Source organism: Oenanthe melanoleuca, chromosome 14 (genome assembly GCF_029582105.1).
Source record: "Oenanthe melanoleuca isolate GR-GAL-2019-014 chromosome 14, OMel1.0, whole genome shotgun sequence".
Classification (NCBI taxonomy): domain Eukaryota; kingdom Metazoa; phylum Chordata; class Aves; order Passeriformes; family Muscicapidae; genus Oenanthe; species Oenanthe melanoleuca.
The window spans coordinates 2,891,645-2,918,495 of record NC_079348.1 but is presented as its reverse complement, the minus strand read 5'-3'; the positions used below and the strand labels follow the sequence as shown (position 1 = coordinate 2,918,495).

The 26,851-nt window shown below is 41.3% G+C and overlaps 1 protein-coding gene across 2 annotated transcripts in view; it reads right to left on the bottom strand.

Moving 5' to 3' along the window:
• Positions 1-21,192: 21,192 nt before the first annotated feature.
• TRRAP (transformation/transcription domain associated protein) overlaps positions 21,193-26,851 on the bottom strand; it is a 72,877-nt gene continuing 67,218 nt past the window's right edge. For both annotated transcript variants that reach the window (XM_056503160.1, XM_056503161.1), the window contains 3 exons: positions 24,431-24,634; positions 23,310-23,504; positions 21,193-22,470 (listed from right to left, as the gene is read on the bottom strand). In XM_056503160.1, coding sequence (XP_056359135.1) covers positions 22,186-22,470; positions 23,310-23,504; positions 24,431-24,634 — 684 coding nt within the window. In that variant the 3' untranslated portion in view covers positions 21,193-22,185. The remainder of the gene's footprint in view (positions 22,471-23,309; positions 23,505-24,430; positions 24,635-26,851) is intronic.

The following is a 26,851-nucleotide window of genomic DNA, read 5'->3' as shown; positions in this document are numbered from 1 at the left end:
ACCACACTGCACTTGTCCTTGCCTTCTCTCGTTTACAGATTTTCTTGTAATATGTTCCCAAGGGTTTGTGATTTTCCTGTAGGTGATGTCTCTCCAAGAGACAAAGACACGTTCTCCAAAAGACACAAAAAAAAAAAAAATCTGAGAGGAACATATTTTCATTGTAAATACATTTTCTTTAAGGCACACAATAGCTAAAGGCCTCCCAGAAGAGATCTGCACTTCATCTAGCCTGTCAGACAACTTTTTTAATGCAAGAACATGATTCCATATCTGGGAACAAACCACTTTCATTTTTTATTTGATAACTTCCTTCTGCCTTTAACCAGGATGAAAATTAAGCACAGGAGTAATTACAGTCACACACAATTACTCTCATAATTACTAACATGTAGGCAGAGGAGCCAATCCATTGTTTATTAAAATCAAAGCAAAGAAGTCTGTGTTCATTTCAGCGGAATCAGAACAGTTCAAGCATCATATTTAGACAGCAAGTTTCAAAATTACAAAAGAAAAAAAAACTGCAGCTTATTTTTTTTGTCAGTTCTCAATGATCTCCAAAATTTGTCTATGGACAACAAATCAGAATGGATTGCATGAACCTCTGAGACCCAAAAAATCTTAGCTCAGGGATCCAAGGAATCCTAGGGAGGGTCTTGGGGTTTATAAGCAATTTGCCCAACTTGCTATCACATGCCAGGAATAGAAAGGGAATAATTCTGTGCTCCTGGGGATTCAGAAAACCTGTGCCCAGCTCTGTGATGGGGAGGTGTGGGTGAGTGAGCACAGGCTGTGAGAGGTGAGCAAGGCACCTCCCTCTCCATATCCATCATTTCCACAGCCTGGTCCCACCAATGTGTCTCTGCAGGTTCCACACAGGGTTTGAAAGCACCAGCTCAGGAGAGTCTCCCCTCCCAGGATAAAATAAATAAAATAAAGCTCCTGGGGCCATCTCCACCCCAGCCAGGTGCCAAAGCCACACCCAACAAGCATTTTTCTGCTTTCCACCTGCCCAGCAGCAGCAGGGACCCACCCAGAGCATCTCCTGCTCTCCTTCATTTCAGGGATAAAAGCTGGGTGGGAATAGAGCTTAACAAAGCCTAGTACAAAATCCTAATGAGGCAATGGAGTTCTGCCATCAGCCTGCCCTGGAGAATTGCCAGGATCTCATTTTCACTGCCCTGAAATCAGGGGCAGCCCTCCTGCTCATTCCAGTGTGCACAGCCCAAAGTCCCTAACAATTTGCTTTGTATTAAATGCCATGTTTGAGTTCACCTCTGAACAGCACACCATGAATTGTACAACTCCTATTCTTCTAGAAAAAAATTCTCCAAGGCTATTTAAAGAATGTTCTCTGATTTTCTTCATTGTTGCAATTTTCAGAAGAGAGCCTAATAAACACTATATTTAAAATTCATATTTGCTTTTCACTATAGGAAAAACTGACAGACAATAATAGTTCTTCAACATCCCTGCTTAAGAAAAATGAGACCAATGTTTTCACTTTTCATCCAGGTAACTAAAATATGTTAAACTAATTTTATTGGTTGAGTCAAATTCTAGAAAGGGTTTATTATTTTGAGTGTTTTTAAAATGTCTCAGGATTTGAATATTTAATATAGTCCAAATATTCTTTTTGTGACCTGTACTGCTCTCTTGCTGCCTTCAGGATAAGTTTACCAACCATTTTATAACCCAGACATTGGGAATTTATAAATCCTGCAAGCTTAATGCACCAAAGTCCTGATTCAGAAAATCTCTGAATAAACACCTTCAAGCAAACTCTTATGTTAAACCATAGATTTGAAGGGTTCTTATAGATAACATTCTTTTCCTACTTAGCTCTTTATGAGATGAAATCTTACTCTAGATATCAAACAATCTTCTGAGAAAACTACAGTAAGTGCCCATTTTTCACCTCACAGTGTTGGTTTTTTGTTGGAAAAAGTTGAGATAATAGGCAAAATCTCTTTACACCTCTAATGTTGCCCAGAGAAGCACTAACAGGAAGAAACCCCAGTCATATTTTAAGCAGTTCTATGATTAAATATGCAAAGCAGACATTCTCATCAATTCAGTAATGAACAGCAAAATGGATGATAAGAGAGCATAGACACCAGCCTATTTTTCTATTACTCCAGCTTTTCTTTTTAAAACAGATAGGACAGACCAACTGATTAAAATCCCTTTAATTTCCTCTTCTTTTAATGTCAATTAAACTTCTCTAACATGAAGGGAACATAGGGAAAGGCACAAAGCAACAATGCAATACTAATTACCTAGCAAGGGAACAAGATGATAATGATTAACCATGAAATTTTTTATCTAGAATAAAAGGATTTTGAACGAGTGAGAATTTTGATTGGCCTCTGTGTGCAGCTTATGGATCCAGACTGAAGGAGCCCTGCCCCTGCCACCCTGGGTGCAGAGATGCTGTTGTGGTTCTGTTGCACAATTCTAGCTTTTTACAAAACAGAATTCCTATTTTCTGGTTGGTTGTGCATTTGATCTGCATAATCACCCCACAGCTATGCAAAGCTCCATGCTCTGAGCAGCTGACAGCAACATTTAATCCAAGGTCAGTGATTTCCTTTAATTATTTTAATTTTTTTTTTTTCCAATCAGCCATACACTCTGCATGGTTCTCTGCTCTCCCTGCTGGAACTGATACATTTCCCCAGCCCACTTAAAACAAAATCTAAATAACCCAATAGAGCCCTGGGCAAATACTCCTCAGTAAATGACCCAAACTGCCCAGAAGGTCCACAGAAGCAGATGTGCATAGAAAAGGAAGATAATTTCATCCAAACTGTTTGCCCATGGTTATCCTTCCTGCCTTGTCTACCATTTACAGGTTTTACAGGTGGTTCAGAGGAGTGAGGGCCAGGCTGCTCCAGGCTGTGGAGCTCAGGAAAAGAGGAGGAATCCACTGAGGTTTCCCTCCAAAATGCTGCTGAATGTAGAAAAGCATTGGAGTGGCTGCTGTTCTAGAATTTCTGCTTCCCAGACTCCCAGAGCTCTCCCTTGAGATCCCTTCTCCTCCCCAAAACAAGCTGCTGGCATCTCAGGGTACCCCCATCACTGTGCTGTGGCTGTCCCTGGCAGGGTCCCTGCACAGGAGGTGGCAGCAGGTGGGACCTGGAGGGAGGTAAATGTGTTCCCCAGCTCCATCACCTCCCTTTGGGCTCCCATTTGGGGTCCCAAGCACAGCCAGAGGTGGGTGCTGTGAGGAGCAGCTTCTCCCCTGTGCTCCATGGAGAAATCATCAGGGCCCCTGTGGAGGGGCATCATGCTGGGACAGGCAGAAGGACAGAGCTTTCTCTCTTGGAGTTCATTCAAACCAGGATACAGTCATTATTTCCTCAACAGGAAGCCCTTTCCAGTTATCATTACAATAATGAATGTCTCCAGGGATACATAACTTCCTTTATAATAACTCACCCATGAAAAGGCAAGAAAAACACAGCAGAAAAAGCACTGAGCTCTTTTTTATTTTTGTTTTGGCCTCAGTGACTAGGAATTCATTTCATGTTTTAGGAGTCATTAGGAGCCTAAAGACTGTGGCAGCTTTTAAAAAATTGGCCAATTAAAGCTGAGTTGCAGTGATGTTACTGGTGAGGCTGAGCAAAGGTGGCCCTGCATGAGAATGAGCTGAGCCCCCAGGCTGAGCCCTGCAGGAAGCAGAACAAACCAAGGAGCCCTGGCAGTGCCCCAGGCTGCCCAGTGCTGCAGCTGGCAGCATCCCAGCCCTGCATGGTGCTTCAGCATCCCCAGGGCAGCAGAAGCAGGTTCTGTCCTGACTGAGGTGTCCTGACACCATCCTCCTTCTTTCTCCCAAATCCAAAGCCAGATTTTGATGATCAAGACAACAAGAATTCTAGTAATTCTAGTCTCTGCCCCAAATCCTAGACAGTAGCAACGACAAATGGACACTCTGGAATGTCTCTGAGCCAGCAGTTCTATTCCTGTTCCTCATTCAGAAGTCTGCACATCATCAGAGCCATTCCCTGCTCCTGGCATTAAGTGACACCTGTCTCAACAGAGAAGATGAAGATGGAGGAGGGCCAGCACTGACCAGTCCCCACTCTCCTTTTGGGCTGAGTTTTGTGTTTCAGGGCCAAGGCACAGACAGATCACCAGCACCATTACCTGCTGTGCCACTTCCTGGGATTAAGGAAAGGAGAATATCACTATTCAGCTTGTCACACAGAGAAAAGGGGGAGGAAATACAGGAGAGAATGAGCTTTTCTAAATCATGTGACTCCTGAAATCTTGGTAATTGCACTTATTTCCCCAAGTCTGCTGTGCCCCTGACAGCAATTGTTGAGTGATCCCTCCCTGTCCCCATCTAGATCCACGAGCCTTTTTTTAAATATTTTCTCTCCCCTGTTCACCTGAGGAGGGGGATGACAGACCAGCTTTACTGGGCAACTGGTGTCCAGCCAGTCAACCCTTGACTCCAGGTGAGGAGCCAAACTTTGGAATCCAGCAGGATCTCTAATGAGCTACTGGCTCCCTGGGCAACCAGAACATCAATTGGGGAATAAAAGAACAAAAATCAGGAGCCTCAGAGAAACCAGGACAAACCAGGAGTGAAAAGAAAAAAAAAAATCATATGGAACTCAGAAATCATCTGTCCCACACAAAAAGAACTATTTCCCATGGATACCTTGTAACAGCTTTAATACAATTGGAGATTATTGGCACCACGGTAATAACACTCTACCTACAGCTGCCATCCTTCATTCCCAATGACCTAAAGCAGCTTCATTTATTTCAGAATTTTCACAGAAATAAGAATAGATCCAAGCCTGCTGCAATCAATGGAAATACTTCCCAGAGCACAGGAGGGCTGTGAATCAGGCTCATATTTCACAGCAAGCACAGGTCCTTGCTTTATCAGATTCACAAATACACTTTCTGACTGACTTATAAAACAGACCTCCAGAGCAGACTGGAACTCTCCTAAATTAAAAGACAATGAAAACTCAGGAAATAAAGAGAAGCTGTTCTGTTCCAGAGTGACTCTGAAGAAGGAGATCCCAGCACAGGTAGGTCTGTGTCCTGTCCTGTGCCCCAGGGACACTGCAGGACACCAGCCACAGCTGGGCTGGGCTGGCACAGGGAGCCTGGCACAGCTGGGACACCACCACGGGCACCTTGTGGAATTTCCTTGTGGAATCAGGCTGGAAAACCTCCAGGATCTTTGAGTCCAAGCATTAACCCAGCACCACCATTCCCCAGGTGCCACATCCACCTTTCAAACCCTTGCAGGGGTGGGAAGTGATTCCACCACCTCCCTGGGCATCCCCTTGCACTGCCAGACTGGGAATGGTGAATCTGGCAGCACACACACCACTTCTTCAAGGCAGCAAGAAGAAATGGTTTGTTGAGAGGCCACCACACTTATAGAGGATTAATGGTGCCATACAGAATGGAAAAGGCTCATGGGGCCAAGAAAGCAACACCTCTTTGAAAACATTTATTCTGCAAATCATCACACAGCACAGGCTCTGTGATCAACACAGGTGTAAATCTGTGCTATTCATTCTTCCTTCTCTTGTTCATCTCTGAGAAAAGTCCCCAGCCTGGGAAAGATCTGAGCTGGGGCTGAGAGAGCCACCAGCCTGGGAAAAACCCAGGTTGGATTTTTCCTTGAGCCTTCAGCAGTGTCCACATCCCATCTCAATGCCTGGCCACACTTTCAGTGAAGAAAATTTTCTGGAATAAAAGGCCTGGTGTCAGTGCTTCCCTGAGCTGTGCCTGCCTCTGAGGTGAGAATTCATGTTAAACAGTTAAACTGTGCATAACAGTGGAAAGAATCACTTACCAAACTCTGGAATTGAATGCTTACAGATGTAAAAGGATTTCCCTCAGAATTTATTCTTACAGGATAACCACGAATTGGCTTCTTCCATATCCCATTGCCACACCAAATATTGTTCCCTACAGAGTAACTTCCTGATTTTTTACAATTCAGGGAAAAAAAAAAAAAAAAAAAAAAAACAGAAAAAACCCCAACAAAATAAACAGACTCATTTTGGTATGTTGTAGACACAAACCTGTCCTGGGGAAAAAGCAATTCTCATCCTTCTGAAGTTTGCACAACTCTAGGTGTTTTCAGTGGTTTTCTCTATCATATGGTTTATTTATGTTTTACATTAAAACATGCTAATCCTCCAAACCAAGAAACACAAGAATGAACACAGCTCTTGTTTCCAAAGAAAGGAGGTTTCCAAAATCAGCATCCTGGTTGTCATTTTGGGTGCTGTCTTCCTTATTTCATAATTACACTGTAAAAATACTTCTCCTGGACTTAAATTACCTGTTTTCAGGCTCTCCAGTATGGAGAGCTAAAGAACATAATCTCTTATTAGTATGCAGACATGTCCAATGCTTTTAAGAGAAAGATCCCTCTCATAAATTGAATTACAGCAGAATGTTTACCCAAAACAAACACATGGTATATTTTAGCAGCATCCTTGTACTTACCTAAGGAAAACAATCCTTTATAACATCAGTAATGAGCTCAATGCCTCACTGTGCAGTGACCTAATTTCCTTCTAGTCAATACAGTCCACATGGGATTCTGAGTGCAAGAATAATGCGAGGTAGGGAAATATTTGAGCTCCAAATTTGTATGTTTGGGCAGCTATTCTCCAATTTGTTGGAAATAATTCTGTGTACAACTGTGTTTTCCTTCTCAGTACTCAAAAAATTGTAATGGCACTTTCTTATATACTCCATAGTCCTGGATATAAGACATGGATAGAGTCATTGCCTTCTCCAAAAAGCAGATAAAGCTACAGGGAAGAAAAAATGCTGTGAAAAAAAGACTCAGTGCCAAAGCTGGCCAGTAACTATTATCTACAGACTCTTCCAGAGGAGTGTGTTTTTCATAAGCTGCATTACAAAAGAAATATTTCTTTTCTTGTATCATTGATAAGGAAATCTCAGCCTGGGTGAGAAGAGTCCCAGCTTTTGTGGGATTGACATAATATTGCTGAATGATTTTGGGTTACTTTGAAGAGGAGCCAGTTGGGGCTGACTTAAATATGTTAGAAAATAAAACAAAACTTAGCAGTTGAGGATTGATGGCATCTGTACTCCAATAAGGACTTTTAGATCCCTTTGGTTTATACACATCACTATTTTTGTAAAATAATCTTTAAAGTTTTCAAGAGCAAATGAGGCTTTTAGAACAGACTAAAAAGCCTTTCCCATCTCCACTCACAAGAATTCCCCCAACACAAAGGATCATGTTGAACATTGAATATTCTTCCACATCCCTGAAACTCCACTGATTTCAGGTGATTGGAGAAATTTGCTGATACAACAACTTCACACCCAAGATCAAGGTAACTATAAATAGACTGCCTGGGTATCCTGATGAATGGCAGGCACCATCTGATCTTAATTAAGAGTGAATCTGTTTGGTCTGTGTAAGGTTTACCTCCTTCCCTGGGTTTGGCATATGCACCATATGGTTCATTTTCCAGCTGGGAAACCTGCTCTGTAAACCCATAGCAATTCTCCCAGGTGAAATCCTGTGCTGACAATTCTGTGATGTAACACAGCTTAAATTACTTACATGATCAAACACTGAATATGGAGAAAGCTTCCCATTTATTTTCAGGAATGCATGTCCTATTTTATCAATTTCACATTACCTTTATTAGCAGGCATTTGAACCTGTTAACTTGCTCACCACTGTCCACAAACAGAAGAAGTTTACCCATTCTTCTCCTTTCTAAATCCTAAAACACAGGTAAACAAGCTCAGGATTTAATTTAGCCTTTATGGACTTTTTTATTGCAAAGTTCTCATTGCTGATTAGATGGAGACAGGTTTGTTAATCATCCCTGGCATTTTTCTTTCTGCATATAGGGACTAATCTCTATCCATTGACTGAAATCAAATTACAGTACTCAAATCAAATGGCTAAAGTTAGATTTCTAGATTGCTCTTCCTCTCACCAAATAAATCACATCTGTGTGGTCTGAACACATTGTATGTTTCTTTAGTGACTGAACTTACTTAAAAGAACAAATTATTTTCAAAGGGCTCCAGGTTGCTGAAGTAGCTGTCCAATGATATAAAATCACACTCCCAAACCATCCCAAAAATCAGCCCAGCCTGACATTTGATTAGGGCTGCTCAATGTTTGAAATTTGAAAAGTTAACACAATTTTTGAACTTGAAAAAGTTTACAAAATACCAAAACTCTCTTAACATCATGTCATTAAAATTGTGCATTTCTCCATTGACACATATATGAAAGAATGAGCCCTTTAATATATTTCAGCACTGTGAATTCTACACACTGGGAGGAGAAATGGGAACATTGCTCCCACCCCTTCACATGCAGTGAAATTTTAAACCTTGAGGTGAATTTGTCAAACAGGCTGGAAGGGTTGAGGACTTGACTTGAGCCTTCTTGACTATTATATAGATATTTAGAACACTTAAGGACCTGCTATCTGAGGTGACAGAGACAAATGATCAGCTCACCCCCTCCCCTGCATGAGAGCAGAGTGACTGCAGCCAGCATTTGCCAGCTGAACCGTGTTATTTTGCATTACTGAGGGTTTTGTGTTCCAGTGATAAACTGTGCTCAGTGACATTTTCTGTCACGGTCTTGTGCACTAAACTGAGCTCTGAAGAAATCAGCTCAGCAGTTCCATTTGGAAGAGGGAAGTTGTACAGAGAACGAAGACACAAATTGCAGCTGGAAAAGCCTTTATCTCTAAGGACCTGTCTGTATCTGCAAAGCTGCAGGAAAGTTGGCCAAGAGCTGCTGGAACTCTCTCACCTGCCTCAAAAGAAGAGCCAGGGTGCCTTATCTATGAACCTGTAACACCCAGAAACCACAGTGATATGGGGTGTGCAAATGAGGGAGAACTGAGAGAGAAGGGAGAATATTTAGTTCTCCCTCTTGTACCTTCACTACCTGTATTTTCATCATGTGTGCTTTTCTCACCCTTTCAGTGATATTCCTTAATTACACAGTAATGAAATACACTCAAAGCCAGTCAGGAATCTGCAAAGCAAATAGATTGTGTGCAGCACACGGGGTGGGGGGAATCAGCTCAGTTCATGCTACTCAAACACAAAACCAGGCATTTCCAGGAGCTCCACCACTGCCAGGCTGCAGCAAGGTTTTCCAGTTAAATCATTGCATAATATGATGGTAATGAGTTTCTCAGCAATCATTATGTCTCTGTCAGATGGTAATAAAATGGAGTATTTGTCTCTGCTCTTGGTGCACTCAGAGAATATGCAGATATGCCAGTCCTCATTATATCTTGATGGAAACAAAATCCATTAGCCCAGGTGCTATACATTTTAATGAGGGAGACATGTAGAAACAAACCCAGGTCAATTATAATAAAATGGTTACACAGAGCTGGAACTGATAATCTGAATAGGTCCATATCAAAGCAGTGCTTCAGAGATGCATGGTGTTGATCTGCTCCTGGCAGGAGTGTACAACGGGCTTTCAACTCAGTGACTGCATAATTGGTGGGGAAGAAATGATGTTTTCATGATAGGTGCTGCTTTCCAAGTGTATCAATATATCATGGAAAATTATTCCTTTGGGAAAAATACTTTGAAACTTTTTTTTTTTTCCTCACAGGCAAAAAGGAGACACTTAGAGAAAACAACAAATGTTATTCTGTTGATAAGCTATAATGGACACAGCTTGCAGTTTCACACACACCATTGATCCTTAAAGGTAAGAGTTGTAACTGAAATCACAGTTACCATTTTCAGTCACCTTTTACATTTCAATTACACTTACCTTTTCAACTGTACTACAAATAATTCAGCCAGTGGCCATATTTCACCCATTGTTCCAAGCTATTCAGCACACCAAGCTTACCCAGGGCTTGTCCTTTCCAAGGCAGGTTTGGAAAGGGTGGAGGGTGGTTAGTTCAGTGTGCTCAGCCCAGGCAGGGAGGATGCAGAACAAGGAGTTTCTAAACTGGAATCAGCCCATTCATGGCCCTCTGCAGGTGGTCAAGAAGCCCAAATTTAAACTCTGAGGAGATGCAGCCTCAGCAGACAGCACTGTCACTAGCATGAGGCTTTCCTGGCCACACTCACAGCTCTGCCTTACCCTGCTGGAGCTGGGAGGGAAATCCCTCCAGGTGAGCAGTGTGTGCCTGGGGATTCCCTCCTGAGCAGCAATCAGAATTGTTCTGTCCTGACCACCTGAAAGGGTGAAAAGATGCCTGATTTTCCTTTTTTTGTGAGTCACATACTGAAGGGAAGCACAAGCTCTGCTGTGAGACTGCTCCAAATGAGCTCCAGATGAAACCTCCAACTGGCCCCAGTGCCCACTGGCTTCACTGGATGCTTTAAGCAGGCACAAAGGAGAGTCTGGTAGCTCCAAGCTGGAAAACATGTTCACATATGGCTGCCCCATTTGTTCCTAACTCACTGAAAGCAGTGGAATTGCTTCCATGTTATCCTTGTGTGAGCAATTTTCCAGATTACTTCCATAAAGCTCTAGATGAAAATAGTTATAGAGCCTCATATCTTTGGAAGTTGTCTGTAGTACATGATTCACACAATTCTTTCTTATGTGCTTCCTTTACCTGGAAGTAAAGTACCTTTAATCCTTCTTTGCTCCCTTTTGCCTAAAGAAAAGTTGTTTAAAATTTGTATTTTCAGCTGTTTTGCCTATAATGCTTCAGAGTCACCATGAATGTTAAAAGAAAAATTCATTCTTTCCATTTAGACTACAAATGACAACAGATTTTTTTCTGCCATTTGTAAAGCATCTAAATACACCCCCTTTCCTTGTAGACAAGATGCAGTTTCCTAAGAGGGCCTCCAGGTTTCTCCAGGCACACTCTGTACTATTCCCCTAAAGGATAATGATGAGAGAAAGAATTGCCATCAAGTGCAGACATTCCTTTGGAAATGGATTATTTAAAATTCAAATTCACATTAAATAATAATAATAATTGTTTAAGTAATAAAAACTCCCTTTTGCATAAGGGAATTTGCTAAACAGAGGTTAAAAAGCTGTTTTTCAAAGTGCCTACAAATAATAGTTCCAAGGAAGAATGTTTGTTTCCTGACATACAAGGACTTTTGTTTTCTTCAGAGGGACAACACAGCATTAAATCTCAGTTGTGTCAAACAGGAATATGTTGCCATTTGGGTGCCCATCAACCAACCATCAGATGCCAACAGAAAATTATGAGAATCACAACATACACTGAACAAATTCCTCCCTGTCCTCTGAAATATGAACCTTCATTTGCTCAGTTGCAATTGCAGCAGTCACAACACTCTTGCTTTGCCTCTGTCTTTAAACCTCCTAAAATTGCCAGGAAAAGACAAAAGGAGGTTTTTACACCTGTAGCCAGATTCTTGGCATAATATAAATATGAAAAATTTTTGTGAAAGACTTCATGTTCTCTACAGCACAGAGAGATGTAGGTGAGAAAAAAGTGAAACCACATTTGCTGCTTATATGTTCTGTCAAATTAACAGGAGATAAACTGTGGATGGGATACTGCCTATTAATATTGGTTTGCAATTTAAAATGAAATTTGGGGCTTTGGAGGTCAGTGACTGAGACTTGACCATGTCATGGCACAAAACCTGACAGCCTTAGTGGAGCTGCAGAGCCAACCTTAATGCAGAACTGAAAAAATCATTTCTAGACTTCAGCAATCAGTAAATAGCTTTAGAGATTTACTCAATGCTTCATTTTCTCCAGTCAGCCCATATATAAATTACAAAGGCCTCTTGTCTTTTTCACTATTATTATTTATTTTAAAAGAGCTTATTTGGAAGTTATCAAGAATCCCTACACACTTATTCACCAGTGTAATTGCCTGGAAACTTTTCAGCCTTTCTGGTGTGACATTTTTCACCTTGAAAGGGACATTTGCATTGAGAGTTGAAAACAATTTTAAAACTCAAGGCTGAGAACACCTAGGATTGCTATTACTCATCTTTACCAAGTACTGACAGTTTTAAACCTCCTGAGCACTGAGATAGCTCTGCAATTTCCTGGGGGAGTCAACTCTTGTGCAACACCATTGTTTTCCTGTGATAGCACTTTCCAATCATTAGTCCACAGAATTCCATGCATATCTGTAAACAGGTATGATTTATAGCTGGTAGGATGGAAAATCAGACTTAAAATATTACATTTAAAAAAAAAAATACTAAAAAGCCCCTCTGGATTTCTGAGGAAAATGCCTCATCAATTAACTATTTACTTAGGGACAGCTCAGATGAATAAAAGCCCCATTGTAGTGGGCAGCATGTAAATAAAGAAAATGACAGTTCTTTCATGAAAAGTTTAAGCTCTGCACATAAACATATCTATTTGAGATATCACAAGGGATTGATAATTCAAATATCGAAATATAATTAATTATTGCCTTAAAAATAAAACTGGATCAACATTTTTTTTTAAAAAATAAATAAATAGGAATAATATGCTCCATAACATTTCAAGTAAAAGGATATTACAAACAAATTATAGTTTAAATAAACCCCCAATAGCCACCAAGGCTGGATCCATGATTAAGGATGTTATTTTCCAAATTTTGAAAAAGAGCAACAGGTTGGGGATGCAAAACTGAGAGAGAAATCAGGCAGAGGCATTGGACAGTAAAATTTGTTTTAAGGGGCCCAGTGGCCATTCTAATAAAATGGACTGGAGCAAATCAAAAATAAACTTGAGATTTCTGAACTAATAAAAGGGGCTGAATCCCCCATTTCTTTCATTTTTCTCCACCCCCACAAACACCTCCATGGAGGGTGGCTGAGTGAATTCTGCTTTCTTTACTTAGTGCTGCACTCAGCCTGGGCAAACATCCATCATTTTCTGGATGAACCTTTTCAAATTCTTTGTTAAATGCATCTCTGTCCAAAAATATCTCTTTTTTTTTATTAATCTCATATAAATTCATACTCTCAGAATAACTCACCACCTTTAATTACAGTGATCTGCTTCCCCATCACTGTAGAAGGGTCACATTTATTTTAGTTGGTTAAGCCCAAAGCATAAGGTTCCTTTAAATAGCAGCTGCAGGTGAGCTGAAAACACCAGCACAGTATCTTCTATATTTTTACCATTTAAAAAATAAGCATAAAGTTTGGTATTAATTTGACATGAAATGGATGCTTTTAAATTGAGAACATCCCAACAGCATCCCTTCAAAAAAGTTGTAATGGACTATATGTCTGGTTGAACTAAAAAAAGGCCTAAAAATTGATTTTTACTATTTTTAAACTTTGAAGGTAAAATTGTCTGCATGAAGTGCATTGAATTTTTTAAAAAAATCAAAATTATTTTCATTTGAAGATAGTTAAAAAAGAACAGCAATTATATTGTTTTCTGAAAACAAAACTCTTCTGGGAGAATACTTACCACAAAAAAACTGAGCCTTGGTCTGTTCTGCTAATAACAGTGCCCTTTCCCACAGATTAATTTGTCTAAATAACAGCATTTATAGTACATTTATAGTACATTTATAGTACATTTATAGGGCTTACTCTGACAAACCTCCATCAGTCTTTTTCCTATCTTGCCCACATAACACAGCAGAATAAAAACTATCCCCCTCTGCTGCTGTAATCAAAGTGATTGTGTTTCAGATCAAAAACATTTATTTACTGCATGGATTAAAGGATTAAATTGCACAGGAATACTCTGCCCAACATTCTGTGCTATTGCTGGAATCCAGCTGCCCTTAATCTCCATATCATTGACACAGGATATTGATAAAATGGTTTTTCCCATTACAGCTCGTTTGTTTGTGATGTACACAGAATTAAAGTGACAAAAATCAGATCCCTGGGTCATTTTTTGGGTGCAGGTAACTCCTGTGGCCCCCACACCCATCCTGCACCCAGCACAGGGCTCTGGCTGTGCCCTGCACCCCCAGGTGGAACAAGAATTTCATATTTGAAATGCACCCAAAAGAAAGGGAAAATATTAGAGATATCTATTCATAAGAAGAAGAAATAATTTTATTTTTATTATTGATTGACTACAAAAGAAATTTGATTTTTTTTGATGACAAGAATCCACTGCATGACTCTTGCTCTTTGTCCATAAACAGGAACACAGTTCACAACTAAAAAAATCCATGGCTGACCTTGGTGTCAGCAGCCAGTTCCAAAAGATGAAGCACTTTTCCCCTCAGGTCTATTCTTGCAGGCTCTCTGCAAATTCAGGCAGACATCACTGCATCTATCACACAGGGAGGGTTGCCCCAAGGAAATATAGATAAAATCCCCTCTTTTTCTTTTCCTCTAATAAGAGGAGGTACCATCCACACATCCCAGTAAGTTTCCAGTTCTCTGCAGCTTTGCTTCAAGAATTGTTGACTTGGTAAGCAAATATTGTAAACTAATTTAGTGTTGTTGCCTAATGATCACAAAAGAGGAAAATAAATTAAGGAGTATCACTCTTTTCCCAATCTTTTTCTATTTTACAGGGCACATGTTGGTGTGTTGCTACTGTTGTTTAAGATTATGATGCCTTTAAGGTTTATTTTGTATCTTCAGGCTTCTGCTGTTTTGTGATTAAATGCATAGAAGCAAGCTGAATAATAATTATGTAATTTATGTTCATACACTTCCTCCCATTGGCAGGTTGCTTCTTGACTGAAATTGTATTATTTGATTCATGAACAGCCACCTATTAAAGATGGTGGGGACAGATACTGCAAATCCCTAAGAGCAATCATGAAAAGATATTTCAGCTACACCACTGATGTCAGGTCCATTTGCACATTTTTATCACTGATTCATGTTCTGTAATCTACTGCTTCAACTGAGAGCATTTATCCCTGCTACTTCTGAATAACATTAAAAGCACATAGAGAGGTGAATCACACAGCTCTAAGTGTGCAGTTCTTACCATTGATTCAGGCAAAATAAGAATATAATTGTTAACCAAATTTGCAAATACAGAGAGGAAAAATTTTCCAGCTAGGGTAATTAACCTGTGTGTTTGTGCTTTCTTCCACTCCAGGAAAAGTAGAATACCCCAAAAGTGCCAAACACTCATGAATTAAATGGGAACAATTCTGCTAAATGTAAAAGGGGTAACATTTCTTTTTTGGGGCACCCAGTTCCTGAGTGATGAAACAAATCATAGCTGAAGAACAACACATTATTTACACAGCAGGGACACTTAAAAACACAATCCTGCTTTGGCCTCTCATTGTGCCAAGCTCTGTTCAAGCTTTTCCGTTAAGAAAAAAAGTAGCAGTAGTAAAAGAGTAGCAGGAAAATCAGAAGGAGAAAGGGGTGAAATAACCAACGTGACAAAGTGAGTCAATGAGAAACAGAAAACAGATCTTGGCATTTGCCAGCTGTGCCATGGCTGGCAGATGTCAGAGCTGCTTTCCACCCTCAGATGTAGGAATTGTAAACTAAGTTTCAAACCCTGCACTCCTCCAAGAATGAACTGCAGCCAGTGGACAATTCCAATTCTGCATCTGCATTTAGGTCTGTGTAAATAATAGTGAGGTTTTTAAGATTGTGATCTGACAAAGATACTCTGTTCTTTAGAAAAACCAAGACTATTCTTCAGCTTAACATTTGAAAGGGAAACACTGAGAAGCTAAAGGCAGTTTCTCATTGCAAAGGAAATACATCAGTGTTTTGTCTTGTTGGAATCTGGAGTGAGGGATTATGCCATTAATTCTGTGATGTTGCTCTTTACAAAACCCCTGAAATCTATGGCTCTGATATTTTGCAAAGACAGGACTAAAAATTGGTGAAAATCCTCTTCTCAAGCATTGCTTATCCTGCTGCAATAAATACCAAGAGCTACACAAGCACAGCCTACCCAAGTATCTACTCTTATTAAGAAAGAGCCTAAAAACTTACAAAATGTTTTCTAAAATAAAACCTCCTGTTAAGAAGTGGGGGTTTAGACACTGAGTTACATTGACATTACATCAATCCCCCTAAAGAATAATTTTTGTGTCAGTCTAAGAAGTTATTTCACAAAAAAAAAAAAAAAAACAAACGTGTGGTGTTAAAAACACAGTTACCAAAGCTGAGTTCTTCTAGGTGGATTTGCAGGATGCCACAAAGGAAGCTGAGCACCCTTGGATGTAAATATTACCACAGCAAAATTCCTCCATTCAGGTCACAGAAAAGAGCAGATGAATCCCATGGCACACATAAATGCCTAAAAACTACATGTGAATGAAATCTAAACTGAGCTGGGTATCCTTCCCTGCCTGACTGACAGCCTGTTTGAGAGCTGAACACAGAATTCATGTCTGTGCTGAGCCATCCCACAGCTCTACAGCATCTCACCTGCCACAGGAGGAGCAAAACAAGCTTTTTGGCACTTTCATAGTTACCTCATTCACAACACACCAGCTCAGTGGAACAGCCAAAGCAGAGACAAGCAAGTCTAATACTTTCACCTCAAGCTAATATTTATTTTTTTGCAAGACTGTGAAAGGCTCAGGAATTTTGAGTCTTTCTTCTCCCCAAATCACCAGATCAAAACCAGGGAGTAGATGGTCAGAGGAAGGGTCCCCATATCCAGTTCCTCAGTGTCTCTGCTCCATAAATCTTCCCTTTTTGATCCATTTCCAGGATACAAAAACATCCCAGCACTTTCACCAAGAGTTTACAGGCCACAGTAAAAAAATGACTCTTTTCTCTCCAGAAATCTCCAAAGGCTGAAGCAAGGGCAGCACATCCCACACAGAGTGCATCCAGCTCCACATCTGGGGAGCAGACACAGCCTGCAGGGCAAGTTCCTCTGCCCTGCCTCAGTGTTACTGTCCCTGTGCCATCTCCTCTGCATGTCCATACATTTTGTCCCTGCCAGCACATGGAGAAGAGGGCAAAGGGTCTATGGGAGATCACAGAATCTTGGACACTGTCCCAGAAAATTTTCTCTAAATTCGTTTAATCCCAACAAAATTGAGTTTGGACCACCCAGACTGCAGTACCTAGAGAGGCAAGGCAAGAAATTTGTTTTAACTGGGAGACACTTCTTTTCACTCAGACTACAAAGCCACTATGTTTTTACAACACACAAATATCAAAAAATATCTAATCCTTTTCCCCCACAGATTTACTTCATACCAGAGACTTTTCACCACACACAGAGTTAGACAAGGAACCCTGAAATCTCAATCCCCACTCCTCCACATAACCTCACAAAAATGGGGAGTAGTTCCTTCACATGCCCAAACTGAAAGATAAATTATAGCATAGTACTAGATAGTATACATTATACTGCATGAGAGGTTAAAAACCAGATTTTATAATAATGCATGGAGTTAATTTACAGAATTTTAATGTGGCATCCTTCATTCCTTGATAATCACTATTTTTTTTATGGTACAGAAAGGAGCAGGAGCAGCTATTACACAAAGAAACATCAGTTCAGTGACACCACCAGACCTCATTTAAAAGTTCTCTGCCTCTTAGTATTGCTTCAAGGGATAGCAAAGCAACACTGACCCACTCTAAAGTGGTTTATGAATTGCTACTGATGAGAGCTCTTGCTGAATAAGCAGAAAAGGTTCTTTAATGCCACTTTCTTACAAACAGCAGCAAGGAGTGGAGAGAGACAGTAATTAATGGGTTAGTATCAAGAGAAACAAAGAGCCAGCAAAGGTCTGTCCTTTCCCAGCTCTCAGACTGAGCAAGCTTCTCTAATATGGTACTGCAATAGTTCCCAGGGGCTGGACTGAGGGAAAGCAATGCCTGATTGATAAAGGTACAATCCTGACAGTGTCTTGGGACCTGGACAAATATCCTTTCTCCCAAAAAGTAAAATCAGGCTGCAGGCAGCAAGTGAAGCCTGGTGTTAGGGTGTGGAGCACATGAATTTAACAAGCCAAAGCCAACAGCACCTCCAAATATCCCAAACATCTACAGCAGGCTCAGCACAAGAACCAGGTGGGTTGGAAACGGGATTTTACGAGTGCCTTGTTATGACAGCTGATTTCTGTGACAGTCAAGGGTTTTCTCCCAAGAAATCCAAGCATTGTGGCTGAAATGGCAAGAGAAGTTCATACAAAGCTCTAACTGGGTTTGTGCTGCTGAGCCCAACAGGGAATGAGCTGCTCCTGCCCAGAGCACACTGCCAGAGCAGGCAGAGGAGAGCCCACAGCAGTCAGTGCTTGTCCCTTGCAGGTGCAGACACAGCCAGCTGTGCCAGCCCACTTCATACAGCAGCTGCTGGGATCCTCCGGGGCTGCACAAGGTCAGCACGGGTTTTACAGCTCACTCAAGAAGGATTTTCAAGAGTGTATTAACCACACATAGTGCTCCAGTGAAGTCAGAGGGAAAAGCATCACCAAAGGACAAAAACACTCCAAACAAAACAAACAAGAAAATAAAAATGCATTTTGTAACACCAAAACATACCTCACTGAGTCTCCCTGAGGGTGTCCTGAGCCCTGGCTGTGCCCAACCCACCCAGCAGAGCAAGTTACCCCAGCTGGAAACATTTGCCAGGCTGCTCGCTGACCTCAGCAGAACATCTGGGCTGGGGGATTCCACCTGATTTGTTGGCAATTCTTGAAGTGAAACAAAAAAACAAATCTTTGGGCAGCCTCTTTCTTTGTGTTTCACCAGGCTCAGCTTCATCTCTGCCACTCTCCTGCTTCCTTGTCTAGAATTCCCTGTTTTTGCAATGGATTCCCTCGGTCACTGCCCTTGGCACACCCACCAGCCCTCCCTCCCCTCTCTCCCTTCTCCTCCCCAGGATTTCTCTCCCCAGGGCTGGCAGGGGTCACCCAGCAGGTCCCCCCTGGCACAGGGGGGATGCAGTGCCAGGATGCTGCAATCCTCTGTGGTATGTTCTGGGGGGAATTGGAAGGAATAAAAAAAAAATTCTGAGTAAAGCATTGGATTATAACAGGGGAGGGAGAAGTTTGAAGGCAGAGAGGGAGCACAACCCAAGCTTGGAGCTCTCAGGGAAAGGCAATGCTCAGCTAAAGATGAAAAGGCCACAGCCAAGAGATGAAAGTTTAAGTTAACAATTTCACAGACTTCCTTTTTTTTCCCTGCATTTCAGCACCTTGAGCCCTGGTTTAGGAGGTTCCAGGTGAGGTGACATGCACACAGGGACAGTGAGACCCAGCACAGCCCAGGGATGATGATGATGGTAAACCACACACAAAACACCAGTTGTTTCACATGTGCTCTCTTGAACCTCTTAAATGTGAAATTCACCCACACTGAGCTGATTAAAAGCTCCTGTGAGTGTGAAATCTTCTCTCTGAATAGGCTTCTAAACCACAAAGGAACAGTTCATACATCATATTTGAAACAGGAGCCTTAAAAGCAACTTTATTCGACTGCCATTATGAAACAGAGCTTTCATTGTCTGCCACTGAAACACTTTGAGTCATCATCTTCCAGTAACAACTAATCCCTTGCTCACTCTCCCTGTATCTGACAATTCATGGGCAGCCCAATTACAGGAGAGGAAAGTGGCACACCACTTTCAGAGGGTGGACTCAAACATCCAACTGCTGTTAAAGGCTTTTGTTTCAGAGTACAATGCACTTAAGCAAACGAATTCTGATAATCTACTTTGAGAGCAGACTGTAATAATAAAAAGTTAAATTGCAGCAGCATTGTCTAATAAAGACAGAGGCAAACATGATTCTAAAAGTCAGGAGACAAAACCTACTGTAATTTGAGAAACCTGACAACTATTTATTCTCCATACAATATCCACAGCTTACATTTTTATCCAGTTTTTCATGCCAAATTTGCTTCTTAGTTATTAATATTTCTGTTCATTGAGTGACCTCCCAGAGTGCCCAATTCCCCCCAACACAGGTACATGTGCCAAGGTCTCCCAACGTGTACATCTCTATTTTATACAGAATTATGGGTGGCACAACTTTGGTGTCAAGGGCTTGTCATTGGTTACCCTCAAGAACATCTGGTGAAATCTGTCCTTAACTCCATAAGGGTTAAAAAACATACCAGGAGAATGGCATAATGCTCAAAACACACAATTTCAGAGAAAATTTGACCTCTCTGAATTCTCAAGTGTTTGACTTTACAGAGTAATGACATGGGCCTTTTTTGTGTAGTATCTAATCTGCGGGAGAGACCTTGAAGGGAATACTTAGAGTGAATTGACAATTAATGTAGTTCACTTTCAAATATCTGCTCAGCAAGATGCATTCTGAGCATGGATCTCTAACAAGACAGAGAGAACCCTTATCTACAATCATAAAAAATTAAATGAAGCTAAGATAGATGCTACATGTTTGTGAAGATAATCAGGAACTTCATACCCTGCACTTTGTCAAAGCACTTTCCTGCTAATGGACAGCTGCTGCTGATACAAGAGATGCCAGATATCCCCCAGGCTCTGAAGAATGCTCATGTATAACTAAAAGCTTTCAGATCTATCTCCTGGAGCTGGTGGTAAAACTGTGTTAAGACTGTGTAAACCTTCTCACAAATTGAGGTACAGGCTCATGAAAGAAGAGAACCAGGTATTAACATTTGCACATTAACACCATCAGGGAGCTCATTAAAATAACTCTCTGCTCCCTCACACCCCAAGTCTTCTTTTAGGAGTATATTTCAGCAAGAGAGATGTCACAAATCTAAAGAGAACCAAGTTTGTCTCTTAACTCCCATTCACATTTTCCCATTAAGATTTCTATCATGGACAGAAAAGCAGCTGAATTATCTGATGACTTCCTGTCAGGGAATGCTGTCGTCTCTCAGACATATCCAAGACGTGCAAGTGATTATGAAATGATCCTGCAACTCCTCTGTGCAGTGTGTGCTGGATTTCACAGCTGCAAACATTACAGCCTTCAGTAAAGGGAAGGCAACAATTCCCTTCAAGCCCTGAAAGCACTGAGCTCAGTTGTGAATGACTGCAGACTGAGTCTGTTGTGACACATGCAGGAAGTGCTATGTTTTATGAAAAGATTATTCTTGCCAACATGATTTTGATAAGGAAGTAAGTCTCTGGCAAAAAAAAATTATTATGTTCATATTCCAAATCCTTATATAGTCCTTAGCACTCATTTATTTGAGCTTCCCCTTGTACACAGTTCCATAGAGCAAAACTCTTTGATACAAAAGGAGCAGCAAGCATGGGAATGAAGGGCCATGTTTGATTCATCCATAATACAAGGATAGGCTAACATCAAAAACATTATAAATAAAGTGAATACCACAGAGGTTTTATAAAATATTTATTTTGAAAAAAATCACTCTGTACAAATTTAACATTCTCAACACTGAAGTTTTATAAAAATGCTAACACAACAGAAAGACAAGTGAAACATTAACCTGCTCTTTTTCTTAAATTACAAAGGAACAGATTCTAAAGAAGCTACTGTAATTCTAAACAGTAAAGAGAACTTGATAAGATTTCATTTTTCCTCTATTACAGACAAATACAGGTATCAAAGGATGACTTTTTCCATCCTTTTATAAACTGCCCCCAAACACTGTCCACAACTAAACCAAATACTCTAAGTGGTTTACACTTTTACTGTACATAGTTGTGCTCCATGAAAAGTCAGCACAATTTGATCATCATTTTCTCAGTGCCTAACAAAATCTCACCTCTATAACATTTGGTACAAAACTGCCTGTACAAAGCAACATTGCTTGGGTAAATTTGAAGCAAACTTAAAAGTTAAAAGCATTTATCTGTGCCTTCAATTTGGCATTATGAAGAGAGAATGATTAAGTAAAATTTCACAGAGTAAAACTCAGTAACTGGGATTACTGTATTTTTCTTTTTTTTTAGTAATTACTATTATATAAAAATTTATATACTGCAGGTTATTAGGAATGGCAGACCCTAAATCTAACAAGGCTAGTTTCATAGTCTTCATCATAAAATTAGATTTTTTCTGTATATTATTTTTCTCTCTTCATTTTAATCTATTTGCTAAAGCTGCTGTTGCATATCAACTGCTCAAACAGGAGGAAATGTCTCCTCATGAAATTAAAAACAGTAAAAAACTCCATACTACTATAAACACAGCTAGAATGAAAACTGACAAAATGCAGTGTGACAGCTAAGCCATCATGTGGAAAGCTTTTTTCACATTTTCTTAACACAAAATATGGCTCACACCACAAAAAACAATAAAAATAAAAAACAATTTAAAAAAATCCCAAAAACAAGAGAAACAACAAACTACTGAAAGTTTCAAGTCACAGCCAGGGGTGCCAGGCAGGGTCCATCCTGCAGAGGTTGTCCAGGCTGTTTGCAGCTGCTACCAGAGTGTTGACTTTGCTCTCCCCTCCCTCAAACTGAGCCAGGTTGTGCAGGCGAGTCATGATGGCAGTGACAGCTTTCTGAACCAGGGACACCAGCTGCTGGCTGTCCATGTTCTCAGGCTGCCCAGCTGCTGACAGGGGAGAGGAGGTGTCTTCTTGGGTTTTTTTGTGCCATGCAATGATTTCATCCCTTAGCACAGTTTTTAGGATGCCATCAACCTATATGAAGAAGAAAAATCAGATTATTGCACTTAATCCAAAGAACAATCAGGTTCTATCAGATTAGAGAATTGTGATTAGATTTTAGTCAACAGCATTTTGACATTTTTGGTGCCACGTTGCAATTTCAGACTTTTCAAGGCAAGTGTGGCTTCCAAACACCTTTATTATGTCTTCTCCAGGTGTTTCTTTTAATAAAAAGTTTTCATTACAAAAACACAACACAATGACTCCTACAGAAATTAGTAATGTATATTAAGATATATTGATACACAGATACACTTCTGTACATCCTAGTTTTAAATTACTCCACTAAACTCATGGCTTTTACTACACACACACACACACAGAAGTCTTGGGCAAAGATTTGGAAAAGCTGGAGGGTGTTTTGCAGTCATTACACTCTCAGGGAATATTACTTTCTGGTATACAGGGAAAAAACACTCACTACAACATCCATACATATGTATCTAATATATATACACATATATGTTATACAGGCCAATTCTATCCTTGGATGAAAAAGAAATGCCTGCAACAAATCCTTTCCTATCTTTTCTCATCTCTGAGTTGAGTTACTGGTATTAATCTGCCAACTCCAACAGTCTGAAGCTTCTAAAGCAAACTTGCATGTGTCCAGTCTGAGTCAAATTAAACATTTATGCATAAAAAAAAAGCATTTCTAAACATTTCCAGAATTTCAGCTGGCCTTTGTGATGACCTCAGGGTACAATTTCAAAACAAATACACACCATCATTCAGTCCCTACCTCCACCAAAAAAGGGCTGTTGAGTTTATAACTTGTCAAACACATGTTACTGTGCAGGAGGGACACAAACCTTGAAGTTTGGCTGTGCAAAGCAGCGAGCCACTGCAATCATGGATGCAGTGAGGGGCCCTGAGACCCCGATGGTGGTGAGGAACTCGGAGATGTTGGGGGTGAGCCGGAACGGGACCGGCCGGTTGGCGTCCAGATCCCCCGTGGCGTCGTTGATGTCAAAGCGAAAATAGGCCACGTTCAGCTTGCCAGTGTCCTGGGTTTGACAGACATGCACAAAAGCAATCACATGAACTGATTTTCCTTCGTGGAATAAAGCAGTTGGATTTTTGTTGCTGTTAATGCTGAGGTCCAGCACTGCTCGATAGCTTTTTGTTCATTTAGCCAATTAACTTTTGAGCAATGAAGTTTAAATAATGGCACGCACAAAGATAAGTAGTTCTCTCAAAATGCTGTGCCCAAACCCCTTACTAAACACATGTAATACCAAACATAAGGAACAGATTCCTCTGGTCCTGATCTGTATAGAGTCACTGCCAATGGACCTCTGGGACAACATTCAGTGTCTAGGGTTCACTGTGGGTAAACAGCTGAACACTTAACAAAGGGATCAAAAATCCTAATTGCTATACAGACTGCAGCTCTCCATGCATTAAAATGACATTGAGACTTTAATAAATACCCACTTTGCTCTTTTTTAAAGTGGCTAACCTCATTTTAAATGTTGGGTTAAAACATAAAAATCATGATTAATAGGAGGTGTAGCTTGGTGGATATGCTCAAAAGAGAAAGGGGTATAGCCCTTTAAGAACATGAAGCTCTAAATTTTATTTTTCTTATACCTAATTGATTTAATTTAAATTCTTACACCTAACTGATTTAATTAAGATTTAATACAAAGGTACTTTGAAAGCAATATATTTGAAAAATGACGAAAAAGAGAGACTTATCAGTCATTTACATGAGGAGGAACAATTTCACAAAGTTCTAAACTATCACCACAGAAGGCAGAATTGATGTCCAGGGGAATGCAGATTAAAGTACCCCCAACAGGATGTGCAACCACAAACAAAAAGCTGAAATGCACAGTTAATTATCTCTGCTGAACTTTGACTCATTCCAAAAGCAGAGTGCAAACATCCCTCTGATCCAGGACGAGAGACTGAACAAACTGAAGCACACCTGGGCAATCTGCAGCATCTCAGGGTTGAGCCTGTTCAAATGGAAGATGAATTCTGCAAAGCCAATGAGGGCTAGCTGGATGGTGAACATCTTCCTGAAGGTCCAGTAGTCGGTGGCGTTGGGGAAGGTGTGCAGGGCCCACTCCTTGAGCATGCTGCGGGGCACCATGTTACTCTGCACCTCCTTCAGGATGTCTCTGAGAACCTGCACAGCAAAGGGAAAAGGCATTCTTAATGTTCTTAGCAACAGACAAATTGACCTAAAGCAACTAGCAATCTGCTCTTAATTGCTGTTTCTTGTTTCTGGGAAAAGTTGAAAAAAAAAAAAAAAAATCTACCAAAATATTTAATTACTATAGCATATACTAGTCTAATTAGGTAGGAAAAGAAGTAAAATTAGGATCTGCTCTGTTACAGCAGACAGCATGGTAGTCATGTTGACTTCAATTAAATGGTCCTTAAAGTTTCAAATGTAAGGATTCTGAAAATAGAAACAAATGTTACATAGCACATCCATTTTTATTTTGTAACAAAGAAAGTCTGAGACAATTGTTTAAACTACTGTCTGTAATGCATATTTACTGTGTAATTTCTAATAGCTGTATTTGGAATGGGACTGGCATTTTATGTATGAATTTCCACTAAAGCTAGGAAAAAAAAAACATAAAACCACTTTATATATCACAACTGGTTGTTTGGTGGAGGTTACAGAGAGAGGGAGCTTTGTTCTTTCTGAGTACTTCATTTATTAGGTGAGATTGCCCAACTGCTTCAGTTTGGTTTAGATGAATGGATCCATTGGCAATTTTAAGAGAAGCATTAGGAGACCATGGGAAGCCTGCCTCACACACCATGCTGTAGCTGCTTATGTAAATTAGGAATGCTGCTTCCCATGCTGTCAATTAATTATTTTTAAAGCACTATACAAGAGAGAAAAAAAATATCAATCAGCACCCTGCCTGTTTTCAGTTGCCTTTACCAAAACAACTTTCAGCAATACACATACAGCTTTTTTTAAAAAAATCTTTCCAAGATCACCTAAAACTCCAGAGATACAGAGTTCTCATTGCACAAAATCAAAACAAATGCAAAAAATCCAATCCTCACCTGCATCTGTCTAACATCTAATGACATCTACCAAACACACACACCCCTGCTAAGCTGAACTGCCTTTATAAGACAGGCTCTGCTGAATATTTCTATTTTCTGTAGAAAACCTTCTAGCAAAGTCCTAGCTTTATATATAACAATAACTTAAACCTGTCAAAATCTGCTATCACCTTTCTAAATTCCAAAATATTCTTTTATTTAGTACATAATGAACTTCCTAAGTTCTGAAGAAGCACTGAGGGGAATTTGCAAGGGTAAGGCAGGGTGCTGGGAAAGCCCTGGATGAAACTGCCCAGGGCACTCAGGGTGCTGGGGAAAATGAAATTGCCCAGGACACTCAGGGTGATGGGAAAACCAAACTGCCCAGGGCACTCAGGGTGCTGGGGAAAATGAAATTGCCCAGGACACTCAGGGTGCTGGAAAGCCCTGGCTGGAATTACTCAGGGTGCTGGACAGCCCTGAAGGGTGGAATTGCCCAGGACACTCAGGGTGCTGGACAGCCCTGGATGGAGCTGCCCAGGCTGCTGGCCAGCCCCACCCCAGCCTGTGCTGCTGTCCCTGGATGGAATCACCCAGCCCATGCTGTCCCTGGATGAGTCCCCCAGGCTGCAGCCAGCCCCCAGCCCTGTGCTGCTGTCTCTGGATGAGTCCCCCAGGCTGCTACTGCCCCCAGCCCTGTGCTGCTGTCCCTGGATGAGTCCCCCAGGCTCCAGCCAGCCCCCCAGCCCTGTGCTGCTGTCCCTGGATGAGTCCCCCAGCAGCCCCAGCCCATGCTGTCCCTGGATGAGTCCCCAGCAGCCCCAGCCCATGCTGTCCCTGGATGAGTCCCCCAGCAGCCCCAGCCCGTGCAGTCCCTGGATGAGTCCCCCAGCCCGTGCAGTCCCTGGATGAGTCCCCCAGCCCGTGCAGTCCCTGGATGAGTCCCCCAGCCCGTGCAGTCCCTGGATGAGTCCCCAGCAGCCCCAGCCCATGCTGTCCCTGGATGAGTCCCCCAGCCCATGTTGTCCCTGGATGAGTCCCCAGCAGCCCCAGCCCATGCAGTCCCTGGATGAGTCCCCAGCAGCCCCAGCCCATGCTGTCCCTGGATGAGTCCCCCAGCAGCCCCAGGATGAGTCCCCCAGCAGCCCCAGCCCGTGCAGTCCCTGGATGAGTCCCCAGCAGCCCCAGCCCGTGCAGTCCCTGGATGAGTCCCCCAGCCCATGCTGTCCCTGGATGAGTCCCCCAGCCCATGCTGTCCCTGGATGAGTCCCCCAGCCCATGCTGTCCCTGGATGAGTCCCCAGCAGCCCCAGCCCGTGCAGTCCCTGGATGAG